The 26484-nt window shown below is 38.5% G+C and overlaps 2 protein-coding genes across 3 annotated transcripts; both read right to left on the bottom strand.

The window, feature by feature from the left end:
* Positions 1 to 11625: 11625 nt before the first annotated feature.
* Positions 11626 to 12682, bottom strand: LOC103994710 (uncharacterized). Of its 2 annotated transcripts, none has more exons than XM_009415126.3 (4): positions 12269 to 12682; positions 12086 to 12196; positions 11926 to 12006; positions 11626 to 11852 (listed from the first exon to the last, which is right to left on the bottom strand). In XM_009415126.3, the coding sequence occupies exons 1-4, from the start codon at positions 12527 to 12529 to the stop codon at positions 11778 to 11780; spliced, it is 528 nt and encodes a 175-aa protein (XP_009413401.1). In that variant the 5' UTR covers positions 12530 to 12682; the 3' UTR covers positions 11626 to 11777. The 2 variants fall into 2 exon arrangements, with proteins under 2 accessions (XP_009413401.1, XP_009413402.1); XM_009415127.3 differs by having other exon boundaries at positions 11926 to 12000.
* A 1408-nt stretch (positions 12683 to 14090) lies between these two features.
* LOC103994711 (serine/threonine-protein kinase D6PK-like) lies at positions 14091 to 19140 on the bottom strand. The gene is made up of 3 exons (XM_009415128.3): positions 18897 to 19140; positions 16409 to 18254; positions 14091 to 15633 (listed from the first exon to the last, which is right to left on the bottom strand). The coding sequence occupies exons 2-3, from the start codon at positions 18058 to 18060 to the stop codon at positions 14778 to 14780; spliced, it is 2508 nt and encodes an 835-aa protein (XP_009413403.2). The 5' UTR covers positions 18061 to 18254; positions 18897 to 19140; the 3' UTR covers positions 14091 to 14777.
* Positions 19141 to 26484: the final 7344 nt, after the last annotated feature.

The following is a 26484-nucleotide window of genomic DNA, read 5'->3' as shown; positions in this document are numbered from 1 at the left end:
ATTGCCCCAGGATTAAGCTAATGGGATCACCTCCCATTTCTAACTTAATCAAAGTGCTAACTACGATTATTTCCTAAGACATATTCTGCAGCTTGCTTCGGTGCGTCACTCGCTTCTTCCGGCGAGTTTCCGGCGAACTTCCGTCGATCATCCGATGAACCCTTGGTGATGCTCCTACGGACTTCCGGCAAACTCCTGGACAGCGACGATCCACTTGGCAAGTTCCGACGAGCTCCTTTGGCAAGCTTCTGGACTTCTCGGATTTGTTCCCGCAGAACCTCCGACGACTGTTCGAACTTCCGTCGAGCTCTCGAACTCCCAACGTGATAATTGTCATGACTCCGGCGTAACTCCTGCTATATGTCTTTCTTTCATCGTAGTTAATCCTGCACACTTATCTCGACACATACATTAGACAACAAATGACAATTGACTTCATCATCAAAATCCGAGATTCAACATTCACCTTAAATGAAGGAGCAGTATATTAAAAGAGTTTCAAGTAAGATACTATTGCTGACTCGACCATAGAGACAGAGTACATTACTATGGTAGAGGCAGTAAAGGAGGAAGTATGGATGAAGAAGTTTCTCATAAATTTGGGAGTCGTGTCGGATAGTGAGGAACCAAACTCTCATTAGAACTCTAAGCACATTATGAGTAGGTTCCACCTGATTAGAGAGATTATGGTCCGAGAAGATATAGTAATAGAAATAATTTCATCCGAAGATAACATTGTAGATCCACTGATGAAGCTGTTGTCTCAGATTGTCTTTGAGCATCACAGGAGTTCAGGGGTTTGATAAGGATCCGACATGTATGTGATGTTAGGACCATATCAGCACTAAGAGGAAGAGGGGGGGGGGGGGGGGGGGTGGGCGGCGGGTGTAAATTATGTCGGTTTGAAAAATTACGTTCGAAGAAAACCAATATCAAAAGTGTGCTTTAACTTTTAGCAAGTGTAAAAGGAGTGAGTAATAAAATCAGTAAGCAATAAAGATAAACAACAAATGAAAAGAGGACACCATATTTATAATGGTTCGGTTGTCATGGCCTACGTCCACTCCTGATTCCTCTTCATTCAAGGCTATCAGCTTTTACTACCGATCTTGTTTCAATGGGCGAAGATCAACTATCCTTATAACTCTTTCTCCTTTTCACAAGCTCTGGAGAGAAATTTTACACCTCTCTTTTAGACCTTACTCGTCCCTTAGAAAACTTCTAACTTTAGGAGGAAGAGACTCTAAATTCTAAGAGAGTTTCTAATTTTTCTCAAGTATTCTTTCCCCCCTTTCTAACTCAATTTTGTACTTTCCTAAGCAGGAAAGAGTGAGGTATTTATAGATCCTAATTGAATTCAAAAATGGATCCAAAAAAGGTCTCATCTTGGGTTTCCCGGGTCTTAACAATACCACCGCTTGTGTTGGGTGGTATCGCCGCCTGTAGCATTGCCATTAGGTGGTACTATCACCCAATTTGATGGTACCACCACCTAACATAGTTTAGGAGACTATGTCTAGGTAGTACCATCGCCTGAAACATTGATACTAGATGGTACCACCGCTCGATAGCATGGAAAAGTATGCTCTTGACTTTTTTAGCTTATATGTGGTTCCACCTAACCTTGGATGACCAAATGAGCCTTCAACTTGGCCCAAAATAGTCCCAACTTAGGCCCAATTGGCTTCTAATTGAGTTGGTATGGTTACACCTGAAACTAACTCAATTACGATCTAATTATAGCCAATTAAAACAACCGATTACAAAACTAAAATTCTATGTTGTTCGATATATCATTGGTTCAACCGATGCTTTATCCGATTATTTGATGTATCGTCCTCTCATTTGGCGTATTGCCCAATTGGAATTGTTGATCTCCCGTAACTTCTTATTTCCTTAGCGCAATATCTAATCATTTGGCCTGATGTCCGAATTCATGGCACAAAGTCTTTCTGCTAGCATGTCGATCGATCCTTCGATTGACATCCAATCCTCTAACATGTTCACTCCGGCCTAACATCTGATTCTTCCTACTTTAATTATTTTATCTTTTCTTATCGAAGTTAGTCCTGCGTCACTCAAAATGTAAATTAGATCGTAAACTCACCAATTTATTTCATCATCAAAATTCAAGATTCAATAAGTGATTGGTGTTAGAAAATATGGGGCGATATCACATGCATAGTGGAAGAACAAAAATAAAAAAATCTTAGGTTTCTACAAAAAAATTAGTCTCTTATCATCGTGCAAAGATTAGTGTGCTAAAACCTACAAAACTAAAAACTACACGTATAAGAAAATTGTGTTACCTAGAAAGATCGTATATCCATGAATTTCTGTAGATCTATGAGAGAGAATGAAGGGGGTCAACTGTCCTCATTTCTAATAGTAATCCACGCGACAAGGGCTGTGAAGATGCTCCTCAAATTGCTACTCAAATCTCCTCGCTGCACGCACCACGTGTTAGGAATGAGGTTGGCACTAAGAGGGGGGGTAAATTAGTGTAGTAGTAAAATAACAACGATTTAAAAACGTTTCGTTTCGATAAAATCGGTTCCGTAAAGATATTAACTTGAAATTGTACAGAAACATAGTGAAGGAGGAATTCGTTTGCGATAAGGTAAATAGCAAGAAGTAATGCAAACCAGATTTTAGAGTGGTTTGGTCGTCATGACCTACATCCACTTCGTCGATTCCTCTTTCGTCGAGGCCACCGGCATCCATTATCGATCTTCCTTTAATAGGTGAAGATCAACCTCCTTCTTACACCCCTCTTCTCCTTTTGCCAGATTTAGGAGACAACCCTTATAAGCACTCATTCATCTCTCAAACTATTCTATCACTTAGACTAGAGGAGGATTCTCACAAGAGATTACAATAGCGTTTTTCCCTCTTTAGATTCTCTGTGCTTATGTCTTTTAACCAGGGATGAGAGAGGTATTTATATGTTTCAAGTTGATTCAAACTTAGAGCCTAAAAACATCTCATCCCGGGTTTCTCGGGCACGGACGGTACCACTGCCTGTGCTGGGTGGTACCACTGCTAGTATCAGTCTGACACTGACACTGCACTGGGCAGTACCATCACCTAGTCTGACGGTACCACCACCTAACACTAGGAGGTACCACCACCTACAGCCTCTCAGAGGCTACGTCTGGGCAGTACATCGCCTGACACAGTCTTGAAGATTATGCCATGACGATGCCACCTCATGGGTCACAGTTTGGGCCTTTCATTAGGCCCAACACAGTCCTTACATGGGCCCAACTGGCCCCTAATTGGGTTGGCCCAAATCCAAACCCAATTACGTGCTAACCACGATTCTTAAGACATATTCTAAGCTAAACAAATCCATAATTCTAGTTTCTTCTAGCGAGCTTCTGGCGAACTTCCGACGAACTCTCGGTAATGTTCTAACGGACTCCCGACAAACTCCTGGACTTTATGACGATCTTCTCGGCGAGTTCTAATGAGCTTCTTTGGCAAGTTCCGGGACTTCTCGGCAGAACTTCCAACGAACATTCGGACTTCCGACGAACTCTCGAACTCCCAACAAAATCACGTCCTTGACTCTAGGACTTCATTTTGCTTCATGTATTGCTATCTTAGTTAATCCTACACATGTAAAACCACACTTTGATCTAGATAATTAATACTAAGCATTAATCATATTATCCGACATGTCATTAGTCCCTCGACGCTTCGTCCGATTCTTTGGCGCATCATCCTCTCTTGCGGCCTATTGCCCAATCGGCCAGTTGACTCCGTAACTCCGATATCCTTGGTGCAATATCTGCTCTTCTTGGCTCGATGCCCGAATCCATGGCCCGAAGCCTTCTATCGATACATCGACCGATCCTCCGACTCAATATCCAATCTTCTGACATGTTTTCCTCTAGCACAACATGATTCTTTCTGCTTTAATTGTCTCATCCTGATTGAAGCATCCCGCGTCACTCCAAATGTAGACTAAATCATAAATACTTATCAATTGGTTTCATCATCAAAATACGAGATTCAACAATCTCCCTTTTTTTTATGATGACAATCAATTGATGACGGAGTTAAAGCAAACTCCCCCTATCAATATGTCATATTGATAGAACATTGAATTCAAGTTGAATTCAAGTCGTTGCAAATTTCATCATAAATATTTGTAACATATCATCATGCATAACATGATCATACTTCTCCCCCTTTGTCATCAACAAAAAGGAGATGTGTAACTTTCAAATGTTTGGAAATACAAGTTTAACTCATTGCATAATAAACATAATCTCCATTTTTATCATCATGTAAGTTAGCAAAAATTTAGCAAGTGCTACATCATATTAGAACATTTGTCATCAACAAAAAGGAGATGTGTAACTTTCAAATGTTTGGAAATACAAGTTTAACTCATTGCATAATAAACATAATCTCCATTTTTATCATCATGTAAGTTAGCAAAAATTTAGCAAGTGCTACATCATATTAGAACATGCAAGCTATCAAGTTTTAGATATACAAGGTAGTAAGATTTATCAAAATTTATCATCTAGCATGTTCTACAACATATAATCTAGCAAAATTTATCATCATTTTAGAAAGTGTAAGCTAGCAATTTTCTATCACTTTACAACATGTATAATCACCAAATCATCATTAATTTTAAAGATGTGTATGATTGCAAATTTTGTAAGTTTGTATTTTTGCTTCTTAAGGTAGGCAAGCTAGTGATTTTCAAGATAACAAGCTCTTTCTTCTCTTTTGAGAAGTATCATTTTTGCTTCTTTGGCAAAGTGCAAGCTAGCAAAATTTTATATTATTTTACAACATGTAAGCTAGCAATATTTAAGATGTTCAAGGAAGCAACTTTTGCTTCTTGAAATATGCAAGTTAGCAATCTTTGTTTCTCTTTTGATATTAGCAAGCTAATATGTTTTTACATCTTCTTGACTTGTGCAAGGTAACAAGTTTGCTTCTTTTCATGATGTGCACGCTAGAAATTCTTTCTCCCCCTTTGTCATTGGCAAAAAGAGAGGAATAACAAAACAATGATGCAATTCATCAATTATCAAATTATGACAAAAATAAAATGTCATTCTTATTTCAATATGTCATAATTGAGATAAACATTGAATTTAAATTTAATTCAAGTTAATACAATTTTAATCATGATTCTCAAACATGATATGCAATACATCAAATACATCATCATAATAAAATCATAAGTATTGCATATATCATTTTAAATCATAAATATTCACATCATGATAGTATCAATTTGTCAAATTACATCCTACCATGCATGATCATAACTTCTTCCCTTTTTATTATTGTAAACAAGAAAGAATAAAGGAATAACATAATGATATAAAATATTTTAATCATTTGAATATATACAAGCCATAAATACAAAGAAATTATGTCATGAAATATAAGACAATACCAAAAGACATTATTCAAATAGTAAATCTCTTCTTTAAATAAAATACCAAGAATAAGAATCGTAGGAGTACAAAGAAGAGATCTTTGATTAAAAAAAAACACAAGTAATAAATCCAAGAACTCATAAGAAAAATCATAATTCATTTAGAAAATCTCCTCTTAAGAAAATATCAAGTAGAATCGTAGGAGAACGATTGATGAAAAATCTTGATTCATAATAAATCTTAATTTATAAGTATCAAGGAATTAAGATCATGATTTGGATAAATTTTTTTTAATTTTCAATCATCAAATCATCAAATTAAAATTATTTTCAAGAGATTCACAAAAGTGATACAAATAGATTCATTGATCTCCTTTTTATATAAATGGTAAAAAAAATATAGGAGTTCAAAATTAAGATGATGATTCATAAAAAAAATATCACAAGTTATAATCAAGAGAAAAATCATCATTTATCTTCAAATCATTCAACTTGTTAAATCAACAAAGTCACTTTTAAGAGATTGATAAAAATGATATAAATAGATTCATCAAAATCAATTTCATGGTTCACAAAATTCATAACATAAATTGATTCATTATTTTAATTCCAATAATATATTTTTCTTTTTATGTTTTTCATTTTAAGTGATTAATTTCATATTAGTATACCTTTATCATTTATGTCAAATTCAAAAATGTACATCATTTTTAATACCAAAAAAGTTACTTTCTTTATAGCAAAATTAATAATCCATAAATCACCCAAAACTCATCATTACTTCAAATCATCATGTAGAATTTCAAAAAATAAATTTATTAGGCATGATATTATCAAACATGATTTCATAAGGTATTTTTAATCAAAATCATTTTGTTTATCATAAACATATAATTTTCATGATTATTTTCAAAATTACTAGAATGATAAGCATGATTCCTAATTTTTTATATTTTCATTATTAAACATGTAATTTTCAAAAAAATTAATTCTAAACTAAACTAAACATAACTCATGAAAATTATTATGTAATTTCGAAATAAATTAAGGGTATTTTGATTACCTCATCGTCGAAAGCCGTTAAGGCGTAGTTTGCCACCTCGCCTTTGTTGATTTTGTCCTCATCTTCGGAGGAGCTCAATTCATCCCAAAGTGCTTCCCTCTTCTTGCGTTCATAGCAAGTAGTTGGGTTCTTTTTGTTCTTTAATTTTTGTTTTATAAACTTTTTAAATTTCGTAAGGAATTCAAGTTCACCATCACATGAGCTTATGCTCGAGTGGTCTTCAATTGTTCTAAGTCCGAAATCCTTTTTGTTCTTTGGAAGGTGGTTCTCAAGTTCTTTACGTGTATTGCACATCATTTCATAGGTCATTAAAGACCCTATTAGTTCTTTAATAGGAAAGGTATTCAAATTTTTTGATTCTTGAATTGCAGTTACTTTTGAATCCCAATTTTTAGAAAGTGATCGTAAAATATTGTTAACGAGTTTAAAATCTGAAAAATTTCTACAAAGTCCTTTTAAACCATTGACAACATCCGTAAAACGGGTGTACATGTTAGTAACGATTTCACTTGGCTTCATTCGAAAAAGTTCAAAATCATGCAATAAAAAGTTGGTTTTCGAATCTTCAACTTTGTTAGTGTCTTCGTGTGTGATTTCAAGAGTGTGCTAAATATCGAAAGTCGTTTCGCACATAAAAATTCGATTAAACTCAGTTTTATCTAATACACTAAATAGAGCATTCATAGCTCTAGCATTTAAAAAAAAAAATCTTCTTCTCCAAATCATTTCAATCTTTCATTGGAAGAGAAGACCTTTTAAAACCAGATTCAACAATGTTCTATAAGTTCAAATCCAAAGAAAGCAAGAAAACTCTCATTCGAGTTTTCCAATATGTGTAGTTCATCCCATTGAAAAAGGGAGGACGAAGGAGAGAGTAACCTTCTTGAAAGGTGAAAAGAGTCATTTCTCTTTAGGTGTTAAACCAAATGAGAAAACGAGGTTCTGATACCAATTGTTAGGAACGGGATCGACACTTGGGGGGGGGGGGGGGGGGTGAAGTTAACTTGAAATTGTACGAAAACATAGTGAAGGAGGAATTCAGTTTGAAATAAGGTAAATAGCAAGAAGTAAATGTAAACCAGATTTTAGAGTGGTTTGGTCATCGTAACCTACATCCACTTCGTCGATTCCTCTTTAGTTGAGGCCATCGGCATCCATTATCGATCTTCCTTTAATAGTGAAGATTAATCTCCTTCTTACACCCCTCTTCTCCTTTTACCGGGTTTAGAAGACAACCTTTACAAGCACTCACTCCTCTCTCAAACTATTCTATCACTTAGACTAGAGGAGGATTCTCACAAGAGATTACAATAGCATTTTTCCCTCTTTAGATTATCTGTGCTTGTGTCTTTTAACCACGGATAAGAAGGGTATTTATAGGCTTCAAGTTGATTCAAACTTGGAGCCTAAAAATATCTCATTCCTGGTTTCCCAAGCATGGACGGTACCATCGCTTGCACTGGGCGGTACCACCGCCAGTGTCAGTCTGGCATTGGCACTACATTAGGCGGTACCATCGCCCAGTCTGGTGATACCACTGCTTGACACTAGACGGTGCCACCGCCTACACTGGTGGTACCACCGCCTACAGCCTCTGGGAGGCTGTGTCCGGGCGGTTCTGGGCGGTACCACCGCCCAGACCGGTGGTACCACCGCCTAACACAATTTCGGAGACTATGCCACAATGGTGCCACCTCATGGGTCACTGTTTGGGCCTCTTATTGGGCCCAACACAATCCTTACATGGGCCCAACTGGCCCCTAATTGGGTTGGCCCAAATCCAAACCCAATTACGTGCTAACTATGATTTCTAAGACATATTCTAAGCTAAATAAGTCCATAAGTCTAGTTTCTTCTAGTGAGCTTCCGGCGAACTTCCGACGAACTCTCGGTAATGTTCCAGCGGACTCCCGGTAAGCTCCTGGACTTCACGATGATCTTCTTGGCGAGTTCTGATGAGCTTCTCTGGCAAGCTCCGGGACTTCTCAACAGAACTTCCGACAAATGTCCGAACTTCCAACGAACTCTCGAACTCCCTATGAAATCGCGTCCTTGACTCTGAAACTTCACTTTGCTTCATGTCTTGCTATCATAGTTAATCTTGCACATGTAAAATCACACTTTGATCTAGATAATTAATACTAAGCATTAATTATGTTATCCGGCATGTCATTGGTCCCTCGACGCTTCATCCGATTTTTCGGCGCATCGTCTTCTCTTACAGCCTATTGCCCAATCGGCCAGTTGAATCTGCAACTCCGATATCCTTTGCGTAATATCCACTCTTCTTAGCCCGATGCCCGAATCCATGGCCCAAAGCCTTTTATCAATAGTCGGCCGATCCTCCGGCTCAACATCCAATCTTTTGACATATTTTTTTCTAGCACAACATGATTCTTTTTGCTTTAATTGTCTCATCTCAATCGAAGCATCCTGCGTCACTCAAAACGTAAATTAAATAATAAATACTTATCAATTGGTTTCATCATCAAAATATGAGATTCAACACCACGCAATTAAGAAAGGGCCGACCCTTCTTGCTATCCACATTGCTAGTCATAGGTGCTCTACAAATCAATCATATGAGTGATGACATGTATGACTTGACTCACAGTCTTTTTACTTATTATTATTATTTAATATTTTATCACTTTATATTGCCTATTGTGATGTCCATATATTTGTGCAATGGGAATCAGATCGTGATGAGATCACGATAATGAGACTGATTCGCCTTTAAACATAAATCCTAAATAATCTTGGTCATAGATTACTCGAAAGGGGCATCGAGATAACCAAATAGAATAGTGTACTGTATACCCGTACATATGATAGAGGCGACCGATCTCATAGCTGTTAATGTGCGAACACTAGGGATATATGCAGGTTCTCATTGGAGAATAAGTTCACCGATTGATTTGCTCACAGAATGTTGGATGATTAATGATACCTTATTATTAGATAATGATTTCGTTGTCCCGGTAATGTACTTGGTCCTTAGACTTGAGATACTAAGGATGTCCTGTATGAGTACTCCACTATTTGATACCAGACTTAAAGGTTTAAAAGTTTCAGATCTAGCACAGTCGGTCATTAGGAGTGGCAGCCAACCTTACGAGGACTACTGGGTGTCGATAGAGGATTATCTACTCTTAGTATTATGAGAGAAATATCCAATATGTTTTTATTTAGACAAATCTCTAGCTAGAGTCATTCGGATTGAGAGAGAAAGAGTTCTTCGAGAGAATCCGATTAGAGAGAGACTCGAGTAGAAACTACATGGGTCTGACAACACTATGCTCGGTATACGATCTCTAGGATATTAGATGGATGAGGGATTATAAATACGTGGTAACTGAGGACAAATAAGTACAATGGATTGGATTCTCCTATATCGTTTGGGGACTATGACGTAGTGGCATAGTACGTCTGTAGTCGATGAGTCAAGTGAATTATTATTGAGATAATAATTCACTAAGCCAAAAGGAGTTCTGATAGGTATGATTCACGGCCAGCTCGATATTGGGCCTAGAAGATCACACACATATGGTAGGCATTGCAACGAGTAAAGGTTCAAATATGAGATATTCGTTGGAACCCCTATCTTATTGGATATCTAATAATCTCTTGAATTATTAGATCCTATAGATGAGATATAATAAGAGCCAATGAGAGATTATTGGATCAAGATCCACTAATCTAGGAGGCTTGGGTAGTTAGATGGAGATTCTATACCCAATAGGGCAAGATCTATTAAGGTTATGTTGATGGGGGACCTTTATAAATATGAGGGAACTAAAGGCTCGTAGGCTAGAGCTTCTCTAGTTATCATCTCATATTCTTCTCTCCTCTTCTCATCCTTAGATAGTAGGCTTGAAGATTTGCGGAGTGTCGTTGCAGCCTTGCTGTATAGATGACCACTAAAGAGTATGACGCTTGACTTCCTCCATCCTCTCCTACAAATATGTAGGGATTTAAGGATATACGATCTCCTTAGGTAAAACACAATCTTTAATATATGCAGTTTTTGATTTTATGAATTTTGCGCATCAATCTTTACATGACGATAAACACTATTTATGGAAAATTTGAGGATTTTTGTTTTCTATTCTTCTGCTACGCATACGATGTTGCCCCTAGATTTCCCAACACACATGCCCCAAATAGGGGTTGCAGGTTGAGGAGGAGAGGGAAAAGAGAAAAATAGTAAGTGGCAGCTAAAACCGGTCTAGTATATGGTCCTTTGATTTTCTCTTATTTATAGAGGTACCCTCTCAACTTAACCTTAATAGATCTTGCCCTATTGGGTACTGGATCTCTATCCAACTACCCAAGCCTCTTAGATTAGTGGGTCTCTACCTAATAATCTCTTATTGGCTCTTATTGGATATCATCTATAGGATCTAATAATTCAGGGATTTATTGGATATCCAATAAGATATGAGCTCCAATAGATATCTCATATTCGAATCTCTACTCGTCACAACACCTATCATATATGTGTGATCCTTTAAACCCAATATCAAGCTGGCCGTGAGTCATATATGTCAGAACTCCTTCTAGCTTAGTGAATTATTATCTCCCTAATAATTTACTCAACTATATGTACTAAGCCATTGCGTCGTAGTCCCTAGACGATATAGGAGAATCCAATCAATTGGACATATCTGTCATCAGTTACCATGTATCTATAGTCCCTTATCCCTCTAATATCCTAGAGACCGTATACCGAGTATGATGCTATCAAGCCCATATAGTTTCTACTCGAGTCTCACTCTAATCGAATTCTCCTAAGAACTCTTTCTCTCTTAATTTGAATAACTATAGCTAGGGATTTATCTAAGCAAAAACACATGAGATATTCCTCTCATGACATCGAGAGCAGATAATCTCTATCAATATTTAATAGTCATCGTAAGGTTGGCTGTCATTCCTGATCGGCATTGCTAGATTTGAAACTTCTAAGTTTATAAATCTAGTATCAAAGTATTTATGTATGACATCCGTAAATGAATAAATCTGTCCATTGGCTAGCTGATTTTGTTTTTGAATGAGCATAGATTTTTCCTTCTTTTCTTTTCTTTTTTATTATTATCGTCTTCGGAAAAAGAAATTTTTTTTTTTAATGTTTCCACTATCCACCATCGACTTTAAAGACACTTGAGAAGTGATTTCAATATCTCAATCAGCTTATTACACTCATCAAACCGTGCCAAATCACACAATCTAAAGAAGAGAATGAGGAGAACCAATTCAAGTCCGCCATGGGAGATCCAAGCACTGCAACGAGCAATCCATGGGTCATCGAAGAGAGTCCACCGTCTTGCCCAGCTCCTCCAGCTTCTTCATCCTCAACCTCTCGCTCTCGCTGACCAACTGCTAACACCACATCTAACCAATCAGTCAATCAAAACTCAAATCCAAAATGCTTCGAGTTCCGAGCGCCGACCTCTATCAGTCTGTTCACCAGTTGCGCCTTCTCCCTGTTCTTCCCATTAAAGGCTTCAAGAGCTTCCTTGTACTCCTTCTCCTTCATCAACGCATGCAAGTTAAGGAACCATGGCGATGGTTCGATGATCTGAAGGTCAGCAGTCGTTCGATGTCTTTACCTTCTTGAGGCAGTTGTGGCCGAGAGGCTTCAGTTCGCGGTTGACAGCGTCTATCTTCTTGCGTATGGCTGACACCTCCTTCCTCGTTGGATCCGCTATCGCTTCAAGTTCCTGGCGTGCGAAGAAGCGTGAAGATGGCGTGAATGAATCGAATCGAACCAGTGGAGTGAGTCAAAGACGTACCTTTTGGATCACGGCCAGTCGTTTGCTTTCCTCCTCCACGCGGCCCAACTGGGCGAACACCTTCTCCCTGACCTCCATCTTCTTCCTCTCAATCTCTTCTTCCTTGGCCCGGAAGGTCGACAGGGCTGTTCTTGATGCTTCCTCATCTTCCCGCTCCTCTTCTGATGCGCTCTCTCTATGGCTATGCGCGGAGTTCCTGATTCGTAGAACCAGATGCTGCTGCTGCTGCTGCTCCTGTGCAGGAGGAGTCGGAGACTGCATCCCTGACGTCGCAGAGAGCAGCTGTCTCAGAACCCAATAGAACTCTGCTCTCTCATCTCCTCCTCTCTATATACGAGAGACCGGTGGTGTCAAGCAAGTGCTCTTCCTTATCATGCATCCACATGCAACGCAAACGGGTGACTACCTAATCACAAGTGTTGATTTGGGTCAAGCGTCAGGTGTTTCCATCAGCAGTGGGTGGACTGCCACTATTAGCATTGCTCGTAGGGTTTTCTTGGACTCAAAGCTACATATATCTTTTGAGAAGACGTCTGTGGAGTAGAGAGGAAGGCGAGTGGAGGCTTCAGGTTGAGAACCGTAGAGGGCAAGGCAGACACACACACACACACACACACGAGGATGCAATGGATCAGCTACCACCAGCTGGAATCCATGGAACTAAGAATATGCCAAGGAATGTCATATTCTTAATACGACATTCCTTGATATAGAACTAAGATTCGTTTCTGCCTCTCCAAATCCGATCCATAACTTTAGTTTGATGGGTAAAAGCTTTGACAACGAGTTCTTGCAATCCATGCTTGATGAGTAAAAAGCTTTGGCAACAAGTTATTGTCATGGGTGAGGGATGATGTCTCTGCATGTATGCAGGACAGCAGCAGAGTGAGGAGTTTGCTTTGCTTTCATGTGAAGCGGCCACTATGCAGTCTCTCTCAACTCGAGTGGGTGGTGGCCAGTCACTGATCATTGTAGTGCTGCAGCAGCTGCCACGCCAAGACAATGCCCGGGTCTCATCAACTTTGCCCCCCCATTTCTCTTTCTTGCGAGGGTTGTAATCATCAAGCTACCTGATGATTAGCCATAATGCAATCTGAAACCTTAGGTTTAGTTTTAGTGTTAATCCCTTAATCATGGGAAACTACTGTTTGAATCCTTTTCTTCTTATCTTAGCAGCCCAATTCAAGGTTAATCTGACAATGCATAACCAAGTACCTAATAATCTAAATTGATTTGGTAATATACTGTTAATCTTATATAAAATATGACATATACCATAATTCAGGATATATATTTATAAAACGAATCCTATTTTACTAAAAAATTCTTCATCCTACTTAAATCTCTAATTTCAATCAATGCTAATCCCGTTAGAATCTAATAGTTTGAAAGTTAAATAATTTGACAATGGCTCATCTCTTAAATAAAATCATATTCAGTTGAATAATAAATAATGAAGGAGTTTAATATTTAATTATTAGATTTATGTGTGTAGTTACTCAGAAAAATAACTATTTTTATTTTTAAAAATAACAAGATAAAATGGGTGACATTCTATAGATATGAAACAATTGTTATTTATGGTATAAGAATAAATAGAATGCAATCCAGAAATATTTATTAAAAATTATAAATAAAAATTTAAATACTAATTTTTATCTAAGAATATAATTTTTGACAAAATTCAATGACAGTAAAAAGGTCCATCAGGTCAACCCCAAATAGCTCAGCTCAGACATTATCTCTAAGGAAAATATAGAAACAGGGAGCTAAAAGAAGAAAAATTAGGTTCAAACTCGAATGACTCTCTTCTACTAGGAGGTATAACTTTTCAAAAAATTTCCTGAGACTTCAGACATTTATTTATATACAATATTATTACTTGTCAATAAACTGCACAAAATTGCTGCTGTACGCCACCAAGACAAATGGATTTAGTTGACAAGACAAAAAGTCAAGAATAATAAGAGCATATACAACACTCATTTTCTGAGAAACATATTCATGTAATTGACGAGGTACAAGAATCTAGACCTACATTTACATCATAGATAGTGTCACAACATGTGGGAACTGATAATGGGCAAAGGCCACCAAGCCAAAGTACATCCTTCCATTTAGGGTTGAAGAGCTCAATCTCCGTAAAACCTAAAATTGGAACACTAATCTTCTTTATCCTTGTTAAGGATCTCAATACATTGGCTTCTTCCAAACCAACTACACTCTTCCATTTAGAGCCAAGAATTTATATAAAAGAGCACAAATTCCGCATACTCTCCATTGGCCCTGGAATCGACACACTCGCCTTCCTTTTTCTTAGGAAACAGCATGAGGGAGTCGCAAATTGTGGCTTCTTTCAGACCAAGTCCACTCTTCCAAAGCTCAAATTCCATATCCCCCAAAAATGGAGGCACTGACGTTCTTTCCCCTAATGAAAAACCCCATGGGTTGCAAACTCATGGCTTCTTTCATGCCTAGTACATTCTTCCACTTAGAGTTGAGAATTTAACTAAAAGAGCTCGAACTCCACATCCTCTCCATAAGCCCTGAAATCAAGACACTTGCCTTCTTTTTTCTTATGAAAAACTGTGGGGGTCGCACAATCATGGCTTCTCGGTATCTCTGGTGGTGCAGCAGAACGTATCAGCGCCCAATTCAATCCTTCGAAGAATGGATGCTGTTTAATCTCAGCAGCTCCTGTGACTGATCCAAGTCTACTTTCTGGCTCCTTCACTAGAAGGCCTCTAATTAAATCTCTTGCATGAGAGCTAACAGATGGGTTGTCAGGGAACTTCAAGCTCTGAGAAACCACATTAGCCAGTGTTTCCTCATTTCCAGGTCCTCTGAAGGGTGTTATACCATAAAGCAACTCATATAGTAAGATCCCAAAGGTCCACCAATCCACAGCACTTCCATGTCCATCTCCTCTGATAATCTCAGGAGCAAGGTATTCATGGGTCCCAACAAAGGAGTTGGAGCGTGCACCAGTGGGTTCGACCACAAGTTGCAGAAGCGGTCTTACCTGCCCCTGCCCGTCAGATTTTAGCTTCCGTGTCTTTGCTACTGTGGAAGATTCCAATCGAGGAGTGAAGCAAGAAACTTGAACACAAGATGGCCGGATACAAAGAGGGTCAATGCAGCTATTCTCAGCACAGGGTCCTGATAGCCTTACTGTCTCTTGTGTACCTAACGATGATGATCTGAGAAGGGTTGGGCTTACAGAGCACCTGAGAGACAAGTCAAAATCAGAAAGCATGATGTGACCATCTTCACGAACCAGGATGTTTTCTGGTTTGAGATCACGGTAAATCACACCCAACATGTGCAGGTATTCCAGAGCAAGGAGGACTTCTGCAACATAAAACCTGCAGTAATCATAGCTAAGAATGAGTTTGTAGATTTAAGAGGCAACATGTGGCAAAAGCAATACAGAATAATTGCAGGTTCTATTCCAGCATGGACGTGAACGCTCAATTGAAAAAGTAAAATGAAATATCATTTTTCTAAGAAGCCTAGCATGCAAGCAGAAAATTGGACTGAACCACCAAGGTCCACTGTCAGATTTTTAGTCCATAATCCATTCATAATTTTGGTTTACAACAACCAACAACACTACACATCAACAAAACCCTAATTAATTCTATCTGAATTCTGCATATGCTACACAGGCAAATGGTTCAAATTTTCCAAGAAGACTGCTATGTTTGAATTGATAAAAGGATTGAAAACCAGATGAGCAACAGTGCTTCCACAAATACCTAAAAATAGAAGAAAATCTGTTGTTTAACACATCTGACATTAGCCAGAAGTTTGCTTCCAACTAATAAAATAATGGTTCCTTATGGGTGGTTTGTCTTAGCTCAAATAATCTCTACTTTGAAGGTGTCTTGTACAAGATTCTTTCTGTTGTTACTTGGAAGAACATAAGTTGAGAAGATGAATCAATCTTGACCGGGCTCGATGTTAGAAAGATTTGCATTTATAATTTATCAAATGCTTCAATTCCCATACTAGTCTATTTCCAGTTGCCAATCATGACATGGTATCAATGGAACCAAAACAATGGATCTCAACAACTAAAATTGCTTTCGAGATGAAAATGATATACTAAAGCAATGAAGCATCAATTATTTTACACACCTAGCAGCAGTCTCAGCGAAACTCCTTCTAGGTTGCTTTTGTCGGAGGACATGCAGGTCACCGCCTGGACAATACTCCATAACTAAACATGAGAGGTTATCCGTTGTAAAATGAGCATAGAGGGTAGGAAGGAATGGATGATCCAGCATTTGCAATATCTCTCTTTCTGTTTGCGCTCTCAGCATCTTTTTCCTGCTGATCAGAAATTCAATATCCATCACCTTCAATGCAAATAAGCATTCAGAACCAACAAGCTCAGCAAGATAAACAGTTCCAATATCTCCACATCCAAGTCGCTTGAGAAGCTTAAAGTTCTTTAAGCCTAAGCTTCCTAGTTGAATTAGGTTGCGATGGATGGCCACCCATTTCACATCCTTGGACATGTGAGGCCTACAGCTTTTAACACTAAAACCACTCTGATTGCTCTCTTCACTGAAGCTAGTGCTGCTGCTGTAGTCCCCAATGCTGCTTTTAGAACTATGGGAGCACTCCCCTTTTTCTCTTGAGCTAGATAATTCACTTGCCTTCGAACCACCTACTCTACCACTGCCATGGATATTTGGGCTGGAAAAAATTTTGCTTGCACCACTATCAACATCTTCCATATTAATTTTGACAGATGGATTCATAGTGCCATATGCAGGAGCGACAGGTTTCTTGGGACAACATGATCCAGCTGTAGGCATTGCCACACATGCAGGAACAACAGGTTCCTTAGAAAACTGTAGTTTGGTTCTGGATGTAGTAACACCACTTTTTTCAACTTCACTGCCTTTGATGGAACCACTGGGTACTGAAATTGGCTCAGGCTTTCTTTTCTTTTTGGTGGTATTATTCCTATGTACTGGTTTGGTTAAATATGGGGTCATGATAAGTTTGGTTGATGCAACAACAGCCTGTGAACTAGAAACAGGTGTTTTGGAAACAGATTTCCCCTTGTTTTCTATTTGTATTGCAGCTGATTGAAATTCACAGAGCTCTTCTAATGTAGGTTTAATTACATCTTGGATTCTGATCTTAGTTACCTTTGGCGTAACTGCAGCTAGAGGAGATGAAACAGCACTCGAATTACATGATTCCAAATTCCGCACTTGACCAAATGCAGTTGCCTTTTTTGATGAATCTGCTGCAACCTTTTCAGGCACAATGGATATTTTGACCAAATTTCTCTGTTCTCCATTTAGAGGAAGGCCAGAGTCGCTTGACTGAATCACCACAGATGCATAAAGCCTCTTGATTGTTCCAGCTTCAGAGCTCCCAGATAACCCAGCAGGTTTTGATAACCTCTTCATAGCAGCCATCTCTGATGCCTGGGAAATGCATAACCTTCTCAAAGCCTGCTTTAAGGTGACAGACTCTGATATTTCTATTCCTGATGGCCGAGAAGCTCCAATTTTGACTGGCTTCTTCAACGCATTCTTCCTCAACAAGTCAACCCCTAGCTGACAAGAAGGACCGATAACCCTTGATGATGTCCTGAGATCTATTGCCCTCACAAGTTCATGAAGGTCATCTTCCACATCCTGGGACTTGCCATCTCGTGCATTCGGTTTAAACTTAATACTCAGTGTCTTAGATCCACCGTAACGACTGGCCAAGTTTGATTCTTCACCTGATTCAATAATCTCAGAAGCTCCACCAGACGAGCCCATCACTGGGTGATGGCTCAAATAGCCTACCTCAAGGGCAAGATCAGATATCAAATGACTAGCCCATCTCTCAGATAACCATCAAATGGTAGCGAAAAAGTAACATCTAACATCAAGCTTGTCTTTATAGATTTAATTACTGTACGTATTCTTATACTTGCAGAACCAGTATAATGATTTCCCGAAATAGGGTTACACTGCATTACAAGAAAGTATAATAATTATTGGGGAAAAGAAACACTTGTTACAGTAACAAATCAAAAGTTATATGGAGAATGAAGAAATCCAAAGCTAGTTTCATGTTTTAGCCATCGATTGCATGAAAAAATTACATTAGAAAAATATCATTGTTCGGACATGCTGTAGTTAAACAAGACCAACAATTGTCTGAAATTCCAAAATCCCTTATTTATTTATTCCACACTATAATCACGAAATCTGTGGCTCCGGACAAAAAACACAAGTTTAGACTGGATGTTTCAATTACTGAAGGAAAAGAATAGGGACAAAGTAGGAAGATCCAAACAAGACATTTAAAAGAAAACTACGGACATTTCAACTGATTGCACAAAAAAACACGCCTTTCTCTTTCCCGACCAAATCAATAACCAAAGGAAAGTACATCACATCACAGCACAGAGAAACAACGAGCAAATTCCACATAAACCAACAGGGACAGAAAAAGAGTAGGTGCTGATTAGCCACTCGCATTGTCACCAAATCGAGTAGAAAAGACGGGGAAGAGAAGGGACAGCTGCCCAGAAGAAATCGAGCTGCGAAAACCAGCAAAAGGCTCGTTGGACTCGACTGAGAATGGATCAACAAGAGAAGAGCAATACCGGAAGTCGATCCACCACCAACGCCGACACCGATCAAGGAACCAAGGCTACGGCCTCATCGTGAACCACCAAGCGGAGCCTGGGATTGTGATACGGAGATGGCGGATCGATGGATCTGTACTAGGGTTAGGGTTTTGTAGGTCGGATAAAGCGTCAGGAGTCAAATGTACGTCACGGGGAACAGCAGAGCGCTCTGAACCAAATCAAACATAAGGAAACGAAAATGGTAGCGTGAACGGTAAATATATGCTCCGTTTAAGTTATTTTTTGTAGCAATTTATCCATAAATAACAAAAAAGAAAGCCATGAACAACTTAATTTTTTTTTTTTTAATTTGAATATATCATAAAAATCAATAATAAAAATGATATCTTGCTCTTTATCTAATAAATTTAGCCTTATTTTATCTCATTAATAAATTATTTATATTCTAATTTTGCTTATGGATAGATATAATTTATTTGATATTATTTGTTCATCACTGATCCATTTCTGCATGAGATTATATGGGAAAATTAACCACCCATCCAATTAAGTGTCACCTAACTTAGTCACATGATTTGGGCAAAAAAAAATCTAAAATTATTGAGATTTAATGACTAATTATTCTTTATTTTCCCACCACAATGTCATCATGCAAGAGAACATCTGATACAAATGAATTCAATTTACCTTAGACATCTCAAACTCAATGAAACTTGAACTAAAACTAAGGAATTGAAAGTACAATTGATTTTATCAACTCCAAACATTAATTTAAAAGGTTTGGATAATCTTTCCCTTGCTATCTACTTCTGCATGTAAACCAAAAGATTCAGCTGAAGCAGAGTGCAAAATGGAGGCTCTTGCAATGCCACCACCTTCTAATAATTAAAAATAGGACTGAATCATTGGAGCATACCACATACATAACACATCATGTTATAGAACATGATCAAATATAACTTAGATAAATGATTGGTAATGCTAACTCAGCTAAATTGTCATGGTGATTCTTATTCTGTTTCTAGAAATCCATTTCAATATGTTGCACTATTGACTTGAATTTTTCAGATGATAAGGATTCATACTAGTTGGATAATATAAAACAGATGAAGCAGGTGATGTACAGTAAAGAATATGATAGAATAGCTCAAGTTAGTACTTGGAGAAGTAAAGAAGATTAAAGAGAAGAATAGCTTATAGTTCTTGCATGTATCATATGCACAAGTTTCTCTCAACTAGGTGATTGGTGATTCCACCTAACCATGAAAGAAAAATAATAAATGGACGAATTGCCTACTAACTTTTATTGTGCCTAATACAAATAGTTACAAAAAATTTGTATTTATGTTTGATGTATAATATATATGAGAGTAAATATTTGTAGAATAGATGTGAGGAACGTGGTTGGTAGGCTAAGAATTGTATACAGAGAAGGAAGCTGCGGGTTGTCTTAGTAAGGTGGTAGGTGACGGGGAGTATTTCAAAACTTAATTCTTATTCCAAGATTATGTCATTTTCTATTTATGTATTCACGTAGGTAAAGGTAGACGATTAAGGATTATCCTTCCACTCTTATATTGTCTATATAGATAAAAGATCAACGAAAAATTATTGGAGAAGATTTAAGGCTACCTTTCAGTAGAATATTTAATGAAATAATTTATCTTTTTACAACCAAATATAAAGGTTCATCTTCAATAGAATAAAAAGGAGAGTTATCTTTTTTTATCATTCACGTCCACATTGATATACCTCATGTTACTAACTTAAGTGACGAATTGATTGGATCGAGAAATCTCTCCCAACCTCGATTTTCAAATATGTGGGACCTTAGGAGCTCGATATTTTCATATTGAAGACACCTCGGATAATCTTACGCATATGGGTCCGGACTATATCGAATTAACCTTGCCCGATGTTGTAAGAACAATCACCTGTCAACCGTCTCAATAAATGCTTGAGCGAAAAGACTTTGCTACTAACTCATAGTACTTTCACATAAGAGGAGCCAATAGCCACCCTTTCCACGTATTGGTGCATCCACCTCAACATAGACATTGATATGATACCAGCATCTATTCAATGATCAGGGTCTCTTACCCTTAGGGACGATCCCAAGCCACCTGATCGTTTCCACCGAGGTGTTCTTAAATCTCACTCAGCAAGTGAGATGCTAACAAACATAATGCAGGTCGTCACTCTACTTTTTTCTCAGTTAACCCAATAGGTGGTGTCACCAACTCAACCATCATCATTAGCTCTATCGCGACTAACATTGGCACCCATCAAGGTTCCTTGACCCAATGTAGTATCGACATCTAAAGAGTGCTCGAGGCTCGTTGAATTGTTGATTGAGGGAGCACTTTGCTCCCCAAGTGTGGAATTTAGTAAACCGCACCACCACTCTACCCTGCTTGAATCGAAGGCTGAATCGATAGAGGATTCCTTGCAGATCTAACTATGGTAGATGGACTAACATTTAGAGGAAATGCGATGAGAGTTCTAACGATCAAAAGAAGAAGCATTGGTCGACCCCATCTTGGGTCGATCATCGTTCACCCAGAAAATCTAGGAGGAATCAATTCCAACCAACTTCCTCCTCCCATCCTCGGAGGTGTTTAATGGTAATGTCGACTCGATGGAACACTTTATAACTTTTTATGTCCAAATGTGGTTGTACGATACTTCAAACGCCTTGATGTGTCACACTTTCCTAACCACATTAAGAGATCAACACATGAATGATATGCTCGCCTAAAGCTACTTTCCATCAATTATTTTGCCTAACTCACAAAGGAGTTCGAAATTCACTTCATCGAGAATATACACCCATGGCCACAAGTGGCATCGATCCTCGGACTTAGGTAGAAAGAGGAAGAAATGCTCATAAACTTCATCACTCAATTCATGAGTGAGATTCTAAGCATGCTAGATACCCATTCGTTACTCATAATACATGCTTTTATAATGGGGCTAAAGCCGTCTCGCCTCTTCTAGTCATTGATAGATAGACCACCGATAATTATACCAAAGGTACGTCAAAGGTTCAATCAATACATCATTGATATGGCAATGGTCTTGGACAAGCGTAAGAAGTCGCACAAGAAGTTGAAGCATGAGTGGCCAAAATCAGCCTCGAACCCAAGGTCACCACGGTGAAGGAGAAATGAACTACTCGAGTTACCTCACCCATGGTCCCAACTAACTCCCCTAAATATGACTAGAACTGAAGTTTTTTTTAGATAAAAGAGAAAGGGTTCTTAAAAGACCACTGCCCAATGAAGACCTTATTAGCGAAAAGTGACAAATCCAAATACTGTCAGTTCAATTGGGATTACAACTATGACAAAGAATTGTCACTAGGATAGAGGACGCCTTAGAGATAACCTTCAAGAAGGAAAAGATAAAGTACTTGGACCCGAATCATGATGATGCCTTAATAGTTTCAATGTGGATGATCAACGCTCGAGTGAAGAGAGTCATGATTGACAATAGGTATCTTTGTTGATATCCTTTATTTTGATACTCTTTAGAAACTCGAGTTGTCAACTGACAACCTTACCCCTAGGACTTCTTCGTTGACGAGGTTCATTGACGACTCTATCTCATCTCTCGGGACCGTAAATCTACATGACATATTCAGAGACGAGGCTTGCTCCAAAATAATATTATTAAATTTATGATGGTGAATATCTCCTCGACATACAATATGATCATAAGTCAATGGTGTTGACCTACCATATGGTCCACACTATGGTGATGGTGTTGACCTAAATAGACTTAGGGCAATGGTGTTGACCTACTAAATAGACTTAGGGCGATGGTGTTGACCTACTAAATAGATTTAGGGCAATGGTGTTGACCTACCATATGGTGATGAAGTTCTCGATAAGGATCGACATTAGAGAGCTTAGAAGCAACCTAAGAGAGTCACGCTAGTGCTACCTGATAGTGATCTCCCTACTTAAGAGGACCCAACCTAAGATGTCACCTATGGACCCTCGAAACTTCATCAAGTTCGTCCTACGTCATGAGTTAGTGGAGCCGTCATTTGAAGCACCCTTAGACAAGAGCTGGTGCTTTAAAAAACTGAAGTCAATGACCCAACTAAATCCCAGGATAAGCTAATGCCGAATTAGAAAGCGTCATATCGAGTCATCGAGATTGTTCGAGACGGAACCTATCATCTTAGGACAACAGAATGAGCGGTGTCTCTAAGGACATGACACATTGCAAACTTGAAGAGGTTCTATCCCTGAGGCATCCCTTAGGGTTAGGCCTGGGTTACTATGCCTCGAGTATTAAGCCTTGGTCTATCATGTCTTTGACGTCAATTGTAAAAAATATATATTTTCAAGGTATAGGTGTTGCAAGTTAAGGAAAGAAAGTTTCATTACTTGAAAAGACTACACCAACTCAGTCAGAATTCTACATCCAAAATGAGATATTAGTCTACTAAGGTAGAGACTGGTCAAGTGGACGAACCCGATGATATAAGGAAAAGACACAGGGACTAATTCGGGTAGGTGGACTCGATAATTCAATAAAGACCAATACCTAACAAGACAAGAAAAGGATCTGTCGCCTCTTGAAACCTCTCACAACTTACTCGACGAGCTCATAGTTGTGTGCCATCATCGAACTTAGCTCTCGATGAGGCATCGCTCGGCCTCTTTTAGTTGCTTCGCCAGCATAATTTCTCGAGCCTTTGCCTCAACAACAAGCGTTAGGTCTCCCCTTTTCCAATTTAACCCCTCTACCTCCTCATGGAGATTGTTGATCACGAGGGGTTGTTGTTCAATAACAAAGCTAGCATCTCCTACATGGTCAAGATGGGTTATGACGTAATGTTGATGCTATAAGTCAAAAACAAATGAGCACCTTGAAAAATACAAAATGACTAATATATAAAAACTACCTCGGAAAGCATAAAAGTGACAAGACTATCTCGAAAAGAGTATTAGTGACCAATGTGCGAAGACCACCTCAAAAAGTATAAAAGAAATTTGTTACAAGGGAAGGCACAAGATAAAATGTGTCTTATATGCATGAGTCAAAAAAGCCCAACTTATATAAGAAGAAATATGTTCGAGGCACGCCAGTCGAAAAAACTCAACCCCCATAAGAAAAAACTCACCACAGCGGGAGGCATAAGACAAAATATACCTGATGCATATGAGTCGAGAAAAGCCAACCCATATAATATGAAACCTATCACAGTAGAAGGCACAAGATAAAATGTGTCCGAAGTGCGTGAGTCAAGAAAAATCAACCCACATAATAAGAAACCTGTCATGACGAAAGGCATAAGATGAGATGTGTTAAAGACATATGAGTCAAGAAAACCTAACCTGCATGAGAGTAAGTTTGATGTGGCTACATCGAGGCAAGGAGATCGAGAAACCCGACCCCCACTTTGACAAGGTGTGAAGGTTAGAAAATTTAACCCCCACCTTCACCCGAGGTGTGGAGGTCGGGAAAAGATGGGGAGGTCCGGAAACCCAACCCCATTTGATCAAGGTGCGTTCCTTGACGATACAAGGGGTAGGTCAATGATGGATCGCCATTAGCAACTTTCAAGCATAATGAACTAAACATGCCACCAGGTCGATAATAGATTAAAGAGGTATAAACTTGACGTGTTAGATGAACTAAACGTTACACTTCGGACCCATCTCGTGAGAACCCCGATTGACGGGGATAAATGATAGAGAGTATACTGTCAACCAATCTTCATCCAATATATGACCGCCCTGTAGTGTCTAGGGTGGAAGGAGAAAGCGGAAGCCACCCTCCACCCATCTACCCACGTGCGCAAGAGTCCAAGGCGTTACCCTCTCCTCGTCGCCCATCTGGACAAGAGGTCAAGCTGTTGGAGGCAATTAGGGTTACTTTCCTGTAGAATATTTCATAAAATCTTTTACCTCTTTACGACTAGTACGACCATGTATAAAGCTCATCTTTAACATAATAAAATGAATAATTATCTTTTTTGACCACGCATGTCCACACTCATATATCTCGGAGGAACTGAGTTGGAAAACCCCTCCCGACCTCAATCTTCATGTAGGTAACACCTTAAAAACTCAACATTTGTACCTTAGAAGCATCTCGAATAATCTCAAAAGTATCTCAATGCATACGGATCCAGGCCACGACGAACTGATCAGGACATCAACAACTTCATCTCTATTAATAGGTATTGACCTCCACCCAAAATCTATTCTCCTTTGAAGATGTTTTAAGTTCATAAATCTTGAAAGAGATTTTAAAGTTCAGAAGTTTGGGGAGAAGTTGCATTCCTTTGCTTGTCCAACTCCCTAACAATTTGGCAAAACAGTTCCTTCAGCTCCGAAAAATGGAAGAACACTTTGACAAAATTTTTTGATCAGGAATCCTTCTCTTAAAAGTAGATATCAAGAGATGGAGTGTCTGCTCTACCTAAATCTTCCGTTTTATATTTTGACTTGACTTTCCAAATCAGATACAGAAATGAAGAGGATACCAAAGGAACAGTTAGGGTAATCAATAATAAAATACAAATCTAAAATGTTAAAACAAAATTTGCAGGCTTCAAGATTTCTTGCTGATTCCCACGAAGGCAAAAATTTCTTCACTATATGTAAGAATAATAAAATACAATGCATAGAACATTCTCTTATATAATCTTCAAAAAAAAATCTCAGACTCTCTTTATTTGCTTAGAAAAATGCCCCAACAGTATGCAAAATGTGTTATTTCAACACCATCTTACACCAAAGAGCCTGAGATGCCTAAGATAATACTATACTAGTGTAACAAATCCTAAATCTTTAGTAATTTTTTATTTTTTATTTTTTCATATCCGAAATCCTTGTTCTCCAAGTATCTTGATTCTCCGAGTGATCTGCTTCGTACTAAGAAATCAAAAATACTTATAGACTCTAAGATTCTACAATACAAGTCTACAACACTTAATTTTTCCTGTAGGTTTTATTGACTTTATATTGCTTGCTAATAATTTAATTGAATACACAAGCAAGGAATTATGTCCTCATCTTTCAGGAATGATAAGTAATCCATTCCATCCGACTACTATGCCACCAAACCCAGCCTTATTTATCATCTTCTCGTTGCCTTGGCTGGCCTCAGTGACACCACCGAAATGATTCTTAAGATGCAAAACTAAGGAACAATGACATAACATCTGCTAAGTGCCTTTCAGAAGCCGCATTTTGTCGAGCACTTACAGCTCACGAGTGTGGCAGAGATGGAATTGCTTGGAGATGGAGGACAAGCAAGCTGCCGAAATTGCGCGTTGGGCCGCAAAAGTCTTGGTAATCCCTCGGCTTGCGGATTGATAACTGATGTGGTCGTCGCCTAGAGGAGACAATTCACTAGCTTATTTGCTCGTCAAGGTGACTCCCTCATCTGAGTTTGGCAGGTTGTGAGATGTCTCGTCTTCTTAGAGTAGAAGAGAAGTGATGTGAGAGACTCCAATAGGAGCAGCTTCATCCAACTTCTCCTAGCTTTCGGGGGACATCTCAGTGAAGCACAATGGTTTATATAATAATCATATATCTATACCTATTAGATGTCAACCAAGCAAAGTGCGAGTCTAAAT

The sequence above is a fragment of the Musa acuminata genome, chromosome BXJ1-8 (genome assembly GCF_036884655.1).
Source record: "Musa acuminata AAA Group cultivar baxijiao chromosome BXJ1-8, Cavendish_Baxijiao_AAA, whole genome shotgun sequence".
NCBI classification, from domain to species: Eukaryota; Viridiplantae; Streptophyta; class Magnoliopsida; order Zingiberales; family Musaceae; genus Musa; species Musa acuminata.
Note: the sequence above shows the minus strand (reverse complement) of the source record. Positions and strands in the feature narration are given on the sequence as shown.

Coding starts and splice junctions, on each gene's coding strand:
- LOC103994710 (XM_009415126.3), bottom strand. CDS start 12,529: ATGCAGTCTCCGACTCCTCCTGCACAGGAGCAGCAGCAGCAGCAGCAT. Junction 12,197..12,268: donor GACTGGCCGTGATCCAAAAG/GTACGTCTTTGA, acceptor TTCGCACGCCAG/GAACTTGAAGCGATAGCGGA. Junction 12,007..12,085: donor GCCACAACTGCCTCAAGAAG/GTAAAGACATCG, acceptor GCGTTGATGAAG/GAGAAGGAGTACAAGGAAGC.
- LOC103994711 (XM_009415128.3), bottom strand. CDS start 18,060: ATGGGCTCGTCTGGTGGAGCTTCTGAGATTATTGAATCAGGTGAAGAA. Junction 15,634..16,408: donor TTCGCTGAGACTGCTGCTAG/GTGTGTAAAATA, acceptor TGATTACTGCAG/GTTTTATGTTGCAGAAGTCC.